At 37.0% G+C, this 12,875-nt stretch overlaps 1 protein-coding gene across 3 annotated transcripts in view; it reads right to left on the bottom strand.

Annotated features, from left to right (window-relative positions):
• The window catches only part of ATPCL (ATP-citrate synthase), an 81,995-nt gene that overhangs the window by 19,512 nt on the left and 49,608 nt on the right, over positions 1–12,875 (bottom strand). For all 3 annotated transcript variants that reach the window (XM_065234205.1, XM_065234207.1, XM_065234206.1), the window contains one exon: positions 8,876–9,071. In XM_065234205.1, coding sequence (XP_065090277.1) covers positions 8,876–9,031 — 156 coding nt within the window. In that variant the 5' untranslated portion in view covers positions 9,032–9,071. The remainder of the gene's footprint in view (positions 1–8,875; positions 9,072–12,875) is intronic.

Genomic DNA, 12,875 nt, shown 5'->3' with positions numbered 1-12,875 from the left:
CCTGGCTCAAACCAGTAAAGCCCTCTCGAATCCATTCCAAACGAATTCCAGTCGCAACCCAGCCGAGCATGCATCTTTCTAAGCAATCTCTGGATCTAAATTTCGCAATGAATACGAACTTTTTTTTACGCCGCAGCTAGTAGGATTAGGGTTACCATATGGTATCCTAAAGGAGGACATGTCCTCCTTTTTCAATAATTTTTCAACGTCCTCCTTTTGCCCATAAATGTCCTCCTTTTTAATCGTTGCATTTTTTTCCAGTAACATAGTGACATATTTGCAGAGTTGGTAACGGTCTGTTTGGTCAGTGACGTTTGACGAAAACCAAAAATAAATTGTCGCGGTACAAAAACCATCATTTCCATACATCCTTCGTCATTGACGAAGAGAAGCCGACAGCCCTGTGAACAAATCCTATCGCATCTTTTACCTTCACTTCTCTTTTTTGTATCATGCATGGACAAAAAAAAAGCAAATACCGTCGAACGTGCATGTGAGCAGACTAGTAACCACACTATGAGCGCTTCTTGTTCTCTTTTAGCCTTTTCATTATTCTAAACGTTGATAGACCAGTGGTGAAAACACAAGCCTGTTAATCTCATCGTTGGTGGTTCGGATCGGTTTTGTACCCATTTTAAGTTTTTTGTGTTGCTTCAAACGATCATCATTTTTTGTCAAACAATACGGAACTGCTGACTAAAACGTGCAGTTTTTAATCCTCTCCGAGTAACCGACCGATCTAAGAGAGAGAGAGAGAACGTACTGAGCTAGTTTTTTCACGACGTAAATGAAAGAGGACTGTCTTCATACGGAATTTGTCATGCGCTTCTTGGAGTGCGACGAAGATTGTAATACAATATTTTTCATCACTGACTTTGCTCTCTCTACGTTGATGCAAGACAGCCCTGCATATTTGTTTCATTATGTCACAAATGCCATCCGTTGGTGGGACTAGGAGTATACTACAGCTGTCAACCCTCCTACATTTAGGCTACGGTCAAGGTTGCTGTCCATTTCGTGATTTTTAACTTAAATTTGACAGATGGAAAATTTTCAAATAAACCTGCTATTCTACCAGACTTATATCAGACAAACCAGGAATCAATTTTGACAAACAAATCGGAAAATCGGACGATCAACATAAGAGATAATTTCGAAAAATCAGTGAAAAATCATCAATTTTTCTGAATTTTTACTTAAATTCTACATTTTGAAAATAAATTATAATGTTCGAAAAACTCTCAGAAAAATTCTTGATCGTATGATTTTCAAGAAGGTGTTTGCCAAAATTGAGTCCTGGTATGTCAGAAATAAGTCTGGTACAATATCAGGTTTATTTGAAAATTATCTATCTATCAAATTTAAGATAAAATTCACTAAATGAAACACAGCCACACAGAGTGACGTTCTAGTTCTATGGGATTTTAGGTATTAATAAAGTCAACCAACCAACCAGTTACGCTTGATTTGGCCACTGCCATACTGCGAGTGAAGCGGGTCCTGAATATATCCTGATTTTTGGGAAGGTTTTAACCCAAATAACATTGCAAGTTTTATCAAAGTTTTAAAGCATTCTACAAGTCTAAAGCATGGTCTACAGAACCCTCATAAAACCAAAAATTGTTACTTGGGAAGGCTGTAAAAGCTGCAGTTTTCATTTGCATCAGCTAGACTAGATCATTTCCAAGTATCAAAAATGAATTATGACGGCTAGTTTGATGCATTTTTCAGAAGTACATATAACGAGAAGATGAATTGAATTGATAACGACTACAAATTAAGAACAATCTCAATTGAACCTTCGCAAATCATGAATTTTGTGATAGCGCACATATTATTAAAACGTTTGATAAAAACTCTTAGTCCTCCTTTAATGTTTAAAAAAGGAAGGTCCTCCTTAATCTCCAAACCTTAAATAAAATGTCCTCCTTTTCAAGTTTTTGATATGGTAACCATAGGATGGATCTCTCTGATTTGGTATTTTGTATATGGAATGACTACCAAATTAGAAAGAAATATCTCTCTTCAGCTATCAGTCAATAATTGACAAAATAATTACTATACGCTCCTTCATTTATACATAGTTGCAGATATTGTAGCTTGTTCTAGAGGCTAAATTGCCGGTTTCCAATGTCCCAATTCCGGGACTCGGGAGTGAGTGTTACTTTCATGTCCCGATCAGTTTTCTGTGGAATCCTCGGTATACATTGCTGGAGGGAGATGTCTACTTCAGAAAAAAAAAAATCAACAAAAACAAAAAAGGACATCAAACGAATGTAAACATTCTTGGCTCTAGGCAGTGCTGCCAGAAAAGATTGAAAAATTGGTTCTCATGGTGGTTGAAGGGTGTTTCAGTGTGTCGAAGAGTGTTTTGGATGTGTTTAACACAAGGTGCCAGAATGACTTACCCCCTGAGTCAAGCGTATTGAAAAAAGTTTAAAATTCTCGAAGAGTTGTTGTTTATTGGTTTAATCGAATTAACTTTACAGAGCCGACGATTCTTGTTCACTATACAAAACGTCGTAAAATTATAGTCAAAAGATATAACACAATAGAAGCTTCAGCTTCCGCTATCCAATAGGCCCCTCCATCAGAACGGGATCCCCGCCTCCAGTGGATTTATTTGTATGGCAGTATCGTCAATGGGGAGCAGAGCACTTTCATTGCAACAATGGACGCAGAACGTGGTCATCACTCACACACAGTTGATTTAAAAAGTCGACGATGCATCGATCGAAGATCTGCTTTGAAATCTAGAGCAACAATTGAAATAGGCGGAACAACCAAACGTAAACAATGCTCGATGAACATTTCAAATGGTCCTATCTGCTTTGATCGATTCTCTTCATCGACTTTCTCTTTCGTCAATAACTCAGCTGCAAAACCTTTCCTTGTTGTATTTGACGTTTTGGACGCTAGATAAGAACCTCCTTTATCAAACTATGTGGTAGAATTAACGCGAAATCTGTTTGCATAGCAGTGGTTATGAAAAGAGAAAGTCGATTAAGAGAATCGATCAAAGCAGATAGGACCATTTGAAATGTTCATCGAGAATGGCTTTATACGCAAATTTCTCTAGAATAAAAATACCCTGGATTGCGTGGGTGTGTTTTGGTCTCGAGAAATTTTCTTCATATTTTTCTTGTTTCCTTTATTTAACGTCGGTCTCTGTTCCGCAATCTAGTGCCAATCACCGGCGGACATCGATTGCCATCCATTGACGGCAATCGAATGTGAAGGAAGACCTGTTCCGCCTATTTCAATTGTTGGTCTAGAAATGTTCTGCAAAGATGGGAGTTCACCAATTATCTATCTTATGACCACACAATAGTTGTCGGTTTTCACCGCTGGGTGTTACTAGTGACTTCGTTAAACTAACGACGCAACTAAAGTTCCGTCGATAAGTGAAAGACGCAATTCAAAACTTATTTGAGGATCGATAGATAGAGCTTTGGAATGTTCTACAAAGTTGTCAGATTATCAATTATCTACCTAATGATAACATTACTCACGGTTCAGGGTTTCTACATTCCAAGATGGCGACTACCGGTTCATGGAAAACTGTCAAATACCCAACAATATGGGTAATTTCGGAATAGGGATGATGTGTAGAAATCGGAAATCGATTTTTGATGCCATTTTAGAATCCAAGATGACAACTTTCGGTTTTCCAAAATCCAAGCGGATGAGTCCAGAAATTAATGTTTAACTCCATTTTGAAATCCGGCTCTAATTCAGCGCTTTGAGTCTAGGATGACGTGTAGAGGTCAGAAATCGTTGTATGATTCCATTTTGAAATCCAATATGGCGACTTCTGGTTCTAAACTGTCAAATACGAAATGTCTAGAAAATTCGACGGAAATTCAGAGAAGCTCCGATAACTTCAGTGAAGTCCCGCCTGGGTCGTTCTGAAATTTTCAGAGAAGTTCCAAGAACTTTAGGAAACTTGCATGAATTTCAAAGAAATACCGAAAACTTCATTGAAAATTAGAATACTTCAATTGCAGGGAGCTTAAGGCGAGCCTTTGGGCGACTTTCAAGAACTTCAACAACATTTCGAAACTGCAGGTTGGCATGTTACCAAATACAAGTTCCTTCTAAGAACTGACTTCTCGAAACTTCCCTAATTTTGCAGGAGTATTCAAAGCTCTCTAGAAAACACTTTTTAAATTCTTTAAACATTTTGGTAGTATTTGAACACTTTAAGAGTTCCTGAAGTCTCCCGTAGCTAACTTCAAGTTTCCATAACATTTCTCAAATATACGGAACTTCCCTGAAGCTCACGGAACTTTTCTAATGATTCGACACTTTCCCAAAGTTCTAGGCATGAAAAGGAATTCTCGAAACTTCAATGAAAATCTAAGAATAGCCAAGGAGTTCCCTGAACTTCCCTGAGAATCTAGGAATAGTTAAAGAATTCTCGGACCATTCCAGAAGTGTTCAGACTCGCAGAATGGAGATTTCGAACATTCCCTAAAAAAAAAATCCTAGAATTACCGAGAGCTCACTTTTCTAAAAATCCTGAAACTTCCTAGAAAATACGAGAAGATCTCAACAATTAACCACTTCATTCGAGCAGTTCAAATGACGTTTACTACCACTTGAACTTTGAAATAAAACATTATTTTGAGTTTCTTCTTCTAGAACCACGAGGAATGTAGCCAAAATTTGTGCGTTTCATAAAAAAAAAATAGAAAATAGTTGGTCCAGTTTTGTGAAATCGCTGGTAGAAAGTCACGCCAAAACTGCTTGACAAAGTGGTCAATTCCAAAAATATTAGAGAACTTTCCAGAAGTTCCGGAAGCTACTCACAAGTTCTGGGAACTGCACGATAAATTTCCAGAACTTCACATAATATCCAACAACTTTTCATAAGTTCCGTGTACTTCTCACAAATTTCGAATACTACTATATCTAGATCATCCTAGAGTGCCCCAGAAGATCCTCGAACTTCTTAGCAGATCCGAAAACCTCCCAGAAATTCCAAAAACTTTCCAAAAAATCCGAGGATTTCCCAGAAGATCTCAATTCTAAAAACTTCCTAGAAGATCAGAGTAGTTCCCAGAAATTCTGAGAGATTTCCAGAATTTTTGAGAGCTTCCCATGAGTTTTGAGAATTTATCAGAAGATCTGAGAAATTCCCAAAAAAAAACTGCATTTACAACAAATTCCAAAAACTTCCCAACAACTCCAAGAGCTTTCCAGAAGATCCGTTAACTTACCAGAATATTCGAGAACTTCGCAGAAATTCCGAAAACATTCCCAGAAGATGCGGGAATTTCCCAAAAATTTCCGGCACTTTGAATAACATCCGAGAACTACTCACAATTCCAGTTAACTTTATAGAACTTCTTTCCAAGAACTGTTCAGAAGATTCTTGAATCTTCTCCAGAAAATCCGAGAACTTCCCAGAAGATCAACGAATTTCACAGAAATTATCAGAAGTGCATAGAACTTTACAATAACTCAAAGAACGTCCCAGAAATTTCGAAATCTTCCCGGAAAATGCGCGAACTTTCGGGAATTACCCAGGATGTAAGATACTAGGAAATTCCGAGAACTTCCCAAATATACCGAGAACTTTCCGCATTTTCTTTGATCTTACCAGAGTTTCCAAGAACTTCCCACAAGATTCGAGTGGTGAAATAGCGAAACTAGAAGGTTTTCCGGGAATTGTCATGACCTTTTTAAAGAGCCTTAAGACATTCTTGAAGATCATAGAACTTCCCAGAAGTACCAGGACATTCTCCCAAGTTTCGAGAATTTGAATTTGAATGTTTAGACATTTCTGGTACTTACGGAATATCTCAGATTTTTGGGAAATTCTTGGATTTTCTGTGAAATTCTCGAAATTTGTGGAGAGTTTTAGAACGGAAATTCTGGACGGTTCTCGGATCTTCTGAAATGATTTTAAATGTAAAAACTAATCTTCTGAAAAGATCTTCTGACTTACCTGACTTATAATGAATATATCAGGCGTAACATTTGATAACGGCACAAAAGCTTTTGTAAACAAACTTTTTAAGGCCCTTTACACGCAAACCGAAATACGCTCACGCAAACCAACAACATCATTGGATAGGGGCAAGTCTCACCTTTCCGAAAGTGGTATTGGTTTGCGTGGGTGTACTTTGGTTCGCGTGTAAAGGGCCTTAGAAAGTTTGCTTTTGTGCCGTTATCAAATGTTACGCCTGATATGTTGTATCCGGGGGAAACATGAACTGGTCTAATTTTTCATTGAAAATGGTATGTTAAATTAGACGAAATATACGTTGTATTCGAGGTCCGCGGGCACAACGTATATTCGTACAATAGGAATTTTTGAAAATTTGTGGTTAGTGTTTGGATCTTCTCGAAAGTTCTCGGAATTTGTGAAAAGATCTCGGAATTGCTAAAAGTTCTGTGAACTTCTGAGAAGTTATCGGATTTTCTGGGAAGATCTTGTACATTTTCAGAACTTCCATGAAATTTCAAGAACTTCCTAGAAATTATGAAAACTTTCCAGAAGATCCGAGAAGTTCCTGAAAATTCTCTTAATTTCATTTGCACATTTTTGTACTTCATTGAAGTTCTCGCTGATGTCTTAAATTCTTGGCACCATGAACAACATATCACATAGTTTTTCCTTCTTTTAGTAGCAGATAATTCTTGCTTCACACCTGTTTGATTGGTTGTTTACTTCTTGAATAATACATGTATACATGTAGTAGTTTTATTTTTCGTCTCTTTCCTGACATGATACAGGATAATTACTGACGATTTGAGCAAAATTTCTTTTATTTGAACCGCATTTGTTTGAGTTTAACGGCTTCTCAGTAAAATTGTTATCGAATACAATTTGTTTAAAGATTTTGTATCTGCTTTAAATATGGTAGGCAGCACATACTTAAAAGATGAAAACATTACCTTTTTTAATAGATATTTTAGAAATTTGGGAAAATAATACATTTGGGGTAATGGAATGGGAAATGGAATTTGTGGAAATCGAATTTGGTGTAATGTCATAATATTCGATTTCCTACAAGTTGTCCCCGTTCCTAAACTACCCATATTGTTGGGTAAGCCCAATTAAAATTTTGAAAAGAACTTCAAAGATTTAAGGTGATTAAGAGTTGAATAAGGAATTTCTGGCTCAAAAAGTATATGTTTGCTTGATTAAGGTCAAGCTATAATTCACCTTTCAATTTTCGTTGGAATATGTTACGGTATATTGGTTTTTCTCGACGCTACATTGTCCAGGTCTCCCGGCTTCTTTTCAAATGCCCGGTTATTTTTCGATATTCTCGGTTTGCTGGCCACCCTGTGACTCACTTCGCAGTGGATATGAGAAAATAATATAACAGACAAACAGACATAACACTGGCAATTTGTTCATCGAATAGGCATTTAACGGTAAATTTAAATGTTTTTAGTTTGTAGCACCGCCACCCAGGCCAGTGACAAGGCCTATACTAACGGCAGCGTTTGACAGTAGGCAGCGTATCCCGGGCTCAAATCATTTATTTTGCTGTGCTGGGCCCGCTGTCATGGTATACCATGTTTCCTACGCGCCTGCCACTGGGCTGCGCCACCTGTGGCACGCATAGTCAATAACCCTTGCGTTTGACGTTTACACACTACCATCATCTGTTCAGTGTACTACCCATCACAGTATACTCAACAGATGGTGGTAGTGTTTTAGCGACGATGTTTTATATTGAAAAATATTAAATGTGTTATATCTGTTTGTCTGTGATAATAGTGAGTTATTCACATTTTTATCAATTTATTTGTCAAAATGAGTTGTTTCTCGACTTGCCCAATATTGCTCTAATCAGCTAGAATCAATTTTATAAAAAAAAATGAAGAACCTCCAGAAGCTACCTTACAGAATCTGCATAAGCGATGATTAACTACAGATTTTTATATTATAAAGTAGTTTATTTGTCAAGGCTCAATTGCTGTACCTTTACGGAGTCGAAGTTCAATTCTGTATATCTTTCATACAAAATTGTACGAGAATCTTACATTTATCTATTAGGTGTGCTGGAATGCTTATATTCGCAATCAAAAACCAAAAATCATTCGCACAAGATAAGAAACAACAAATAAACTTCCGATAACCGCGGTGGCACCTGCTGCGCGCACTCATTCAAATTGCAGTCTACCGATAAAGCAATACAAAAATGCGCCATAACTGTTCATTTCTGTGTGTCACTAGCGTCGTGTACCACCGTGGAGCGGAAGAGAATGTCAAATAACACAATAAACTATTATTAGACTATTAGACCATAGTAGATACCGGCAAATCGCGGTGTACAACAATCTCGGGTGTAAGAATTGTTTTGAGACAGATCGTTTCAATTATGCAAATCTAAACCAATTGAAACCTACCCAACGGTAAAACTAATACCGACAATGAGGTAATTTGATAGTTCAACACGAGCCGATTGGTCGACCGCATACAATGACGGCAGACGGGACAAGGCCAAGTGAAAGCGAACCGAAGACATTCGCACGCGTTTGGTGCACACTAACACCGATCTGAGCCATTGGCAATTTATGCAATCTCCGATAAAGCCAAAGCATGTCAATATCGATCATTTGAAAAATCCCCCTCAAATAAACCGCACCGACCTCATATGATTGATACCTGTTGTCCAAATGACACAGTTTCATACGTTAGCCAAATTGATGTGCTTCGCTAACATCATTATTTATGACCTGACCATCTGATGATGGGAAACAGACCGACCGACCGACCGGCTTGGCTTGTTCCTATCCGGGTAATCGGACGAATCAGTGCAATAAATCAATGGGCACGGGTACCTGACTGATAACAGTAACAACGATGACGACTTTTTTTTTTTCTTAAGAACTTAGACATTTCACTTACAGTGGTTTCCAACCAGGGGTGATCGGCAACGAGCTGGGTCCATTGTGTGCTCTCATCGACGGATGCAAATCGGCACTTGGCAGCACCGTGTTCTCCAACGAGGTGTCTGTTGATGATATCCTTGCCGGTGGCTTCGCGTATTGCTTTTGCGGACATTCTCTGCTACTTCTCTGATGACGCGAGTTACGTTTATGTGCTGCAAAATAGAAGGAAACGTACGATACGTTTTAAATTAGATGATGAAGCTTGCTAAATTCGTACATAATAAACTAATCTGCCCTAGTTGAGCGGTGGAAAGTTTTGGGAGTTTAGTCACCAACGGCGTCACCTTTGGACTCTTTCTATTGAGCTGCAGGTTAGGATAAAAAACTTAAATATTTAGGGCAATGTTGGAGAAAACTTTCATTTTATATACGTTGAAGGCGAGAATATATCCAGAGCGTGGTCAACAGCATTGATTTATTACTAGTACTAACTATCTAAACATACCTAGGCATGGGGAAAATTGTCTAATTTAGTATGCAATATTCCCGAACCGCCGTTTCCACTATATAGGGAAAATGATTCTAATGTTTGCCTATGGATCTAAGATTGGGCCCACCGCTAAAAATCTTCTATTTATCAATTTTATCTAGATGAACCATTGGGACGGTACTAATGGTTATTTTTGGTCGCTATTTAAAATTTAGTCGATTGCTGAATTAATGCATGGGCCCATATTAGGGGCATTTAGACCGACATTACATCCATTTCCCCTATGTACGTCGTTTTTTTGTTGTTGAACGCAGAACCGGCGAAAAGTGCCAGCAATCAATATACTGAATAAATATAGTAATCGAGTATCGCGTCCCCAAAATTAATCGGGTTCAGTGGTAGGAAATTTTGATAGAGAATTGACATGAGGAACGAAACGTGAAACAACCTTCAGACTCTCTGAAGGTTGTTTCACGTTTCGTTTCTTATGTCAATTCGTCGGTTCGTTGAATCGGTTGAGTGTTCTTCTTTGGATCAGTTCAGGACTAATGGGTCAGCGGGATTCCTTCAACTGATGAGCGGATTTCGGAACTGGAAGTTTTATGGACTCGTTAGGTAGATTTTTGAAATTTCGCTTTTTTCTTGAGTCGCTCGCAATGGTATCTAAATTCAGAACTGGCCAGTATCTAGCCGGGTATCGTGAAACACGACGGGTGGTCCTCTTCGGAGGTGGCCAGGGCTGGTAGCGATCACTGCTGTCAAACATAGTGATTTTAGTGACCATGTTGAAGAAATAAGTGACCATTATGATTCACACTTTGAACTTTATAGATCCTCCTTTAGATGAAAGAAAACCTGAATTGAATTAAAAGCAAAGTTTAATGAAAACTCTTCAAGCAAACTTCCAAGGGCCTTCTGAGGATAATTTTGTGTTTGTGGGCGAAAACAAATCTGAAGTATAAGTATTTGGAATCTTTTTGAAAATACTAAAAGGAGGATTGCAATTAAATCTGAGAATAACTCCAGAATATCTTCAAAGGAATTCGATTATGAGAAGAAATCTAAGGTATTTGTGAGGAGAAATTCCAATGAATTCTTAGGGGACTTACAATATGAGTAGAATTCCAAGGATTCAAAAGGAAATCTGAAATGAATTCAATGAACATTTGGAGAATTTTTTCCAAAGGGTTTCTTTTCGTGGAGAATTTCAAGTTAATTCCGAGGATAACTTTATGAAACTGCCTTGAAGTTCTTTTGTAGTTTGAGAAACTATCCGGATGTTCACAATACTTCTCATCAAATTCTTAAACTTCCCTGAATTTAATAGGACTTCCCAAAGTTTCCTCAATGTTTCTAACGATCATGGATCTCCTCTAAATGTTTAACAATTCGCTGAAGTTCTCTAAACTTCTTTAAAATTGATGTGACTTCTCTAATCCTAACGGAACTGTTCTGAGGTCCTTGTTCTTTTCTAAAATTCTCAAAACTTCTCTAAAGTTCTGATGAACCTTGTTGTACTGCGCTGAATTTAATTGAAGCGCCCTAAAAATGTTTAAGCTTCAGTGAACTTCTGAACGTATGCGAAGACCTCAATTAACTTTTTAACGTCTCTTAAGTTATCTGAAATTCTGGGAACTGGTTTAAATTTCCCACTAATTTTCTGAAACTAATGAACCTGGCCTCCCCAAGTTTTGAAGCTTACTAAACTTCTTTCGAATACTGCCGCATTTTGCTAATGTTCATAAAAAATTCTGAAGTTTGTGGATCTCTCCTTAAGCTCCATAGATTTCTATGAAGTTCTCGAAATGTTTCTGAAAACCACTGTCCTTCTGTGAACTTTTCGAAGTTTTTCTAAATTGAACTTTTGTGCAACCGCAATGTTCATGGAATTAGAACGAAATAATTAATATAATTCTATGATTTTCACTGAAGCTTTCAAGATTTTTTTGAAGTTCATGAAGCTTAAATTATCGACACTCTCTAGACTGCCCTGAATTTTCAGCATTTTTTAAGAATCCGCAACGTTACTGAAATAAAATGATCTGCCTTGAAGTTTCGACAATTTCCCTTAAGTATTATAACCATTATAAACGCTCACTAATTTTCCCTGAACTTATCTATGGTTACCTGAAGTTATCTAAATTTGTTTAATAATCCGGCAAATTTACTGATATCTATTCATAATTCCCTGACGCTTCTGATGTTTTCAGATCAATCGTAGAATTCATGGAATACCCCCATCATTCCACGGAACTCTTTGTAAGTCTCTGCAAATTTTCTTAAGTTAATGGGATTATTCTGGAGCAATCTGATCGTCCTTGAAGTACTCGGAACTTCGCTGAATATGATGAAACTATCTAAATGTATCTAAATTTATTAGAAATACTCTGGAATTTCTTAAAGGTATCACTGCTTGCTAAAAGTTCTCGAATTTTTTTTAATTAATGGAACTTCGTTGATTTTCTTTAATCAATTTTGCGATTTTTAAGTTCTTGAACTCTCCATGAAATAACACGCTTAAAATAATCTCACGTTTTCCGGATGTTCATACAATTTTTATCACGTTCCAGAAGTTCTCTCGGAGCTTTGCTGAAGTTTCGGAAATTCCTAAGTTTCTCGCTACTTCTTTAAGGTTTCTACAATTTCCTTGAAATTATTTGAACTGCCCTTTGATTCTCTAATATGTCTTGATGTTCTCGAAGCTTCTCTAAAGCTCTCAATTCTATTGAAGATCTTGCTTCCGCTGCTCGGAAATAAATGGAATTCCCGTAAACACCTTCAAATTTCCCTGAATTTCTCTGGACTTCTGTGAAGTTTCTGAAATATTTCAGAAGTTTTCATAAATTCTCTGAAAGACTTTATACTTCCCTGAAATTCTCTTTTTTTTTAGCACATCGTGGAACTATCTGAATTTTTCTAAATTTACCGATTATAGATCTTTAAACTGCTTCAAAAGTCTGGACTACAGCTACGGAAACTGCTCTTAAGATCTGAAATTCCCCAAAAATCTCCAGATCTAGTTTTTCTGAGGTACTTAGAACTTCTTAAAAAAATTGCACAATGCCCCTTATATTTCTCAAGTTCGCTTGACACCTGTGAAGTTCATTGAAATTCTAGGAACTTTTTAAAAGTTCCCGAAAATTTACAGATGCTGCTTGAGGTTATTAAAGCTTCCAGTAAGTTCCCCATATTTTCAGCGTATTAACTTCCCTTATGTTCCCGCAGTTTGTTTATGGAGCTTCATTTATTTTCATTACTCAGAACTTCTGCAAAGTTCCTACAATTACAAACTTGAAATAAATCATTAATTTTTTTTCTTTGATTCTGGCACTTTGAAAATTTTCAATATCTTGAACTTGTACATGGAATACGAAACTTCAAGATATTGAATTATTTTAGAATTTGGACTTCCTCAAATTAAGTAAGTTTTTTTCAACTTTATTAAGTGATAAATTAAGTAAGGGTTAAACTTCAACATTCAATGTATTTGATTGTAAAGCTGTTTCTTTAAAAATGATTGTCTTAA

The sequence above is a fragment of the Ochlerotatus camptorhynchus genome, unplaced genomic scaffold, assembly GCF_037179485.1.
Source record: "Ochlerotatus camptorhynchus isolate MF236.1 unplaced genomic scaffold, CSIRO-AGI_Acam_v1.1 ptg000432l, whole genome shotgun sequence".
NCBI lineage: Eukaryota > Metazoa > Arthropoda > Insecta > Diptera > Culicidae > Ochlerotatus > Ochlerotatus camptorhynchus.
Note: the sequence above shows the minus strand (reverse complement) of the source record. Positions and strands in the feature narration are given on the sequence as shown.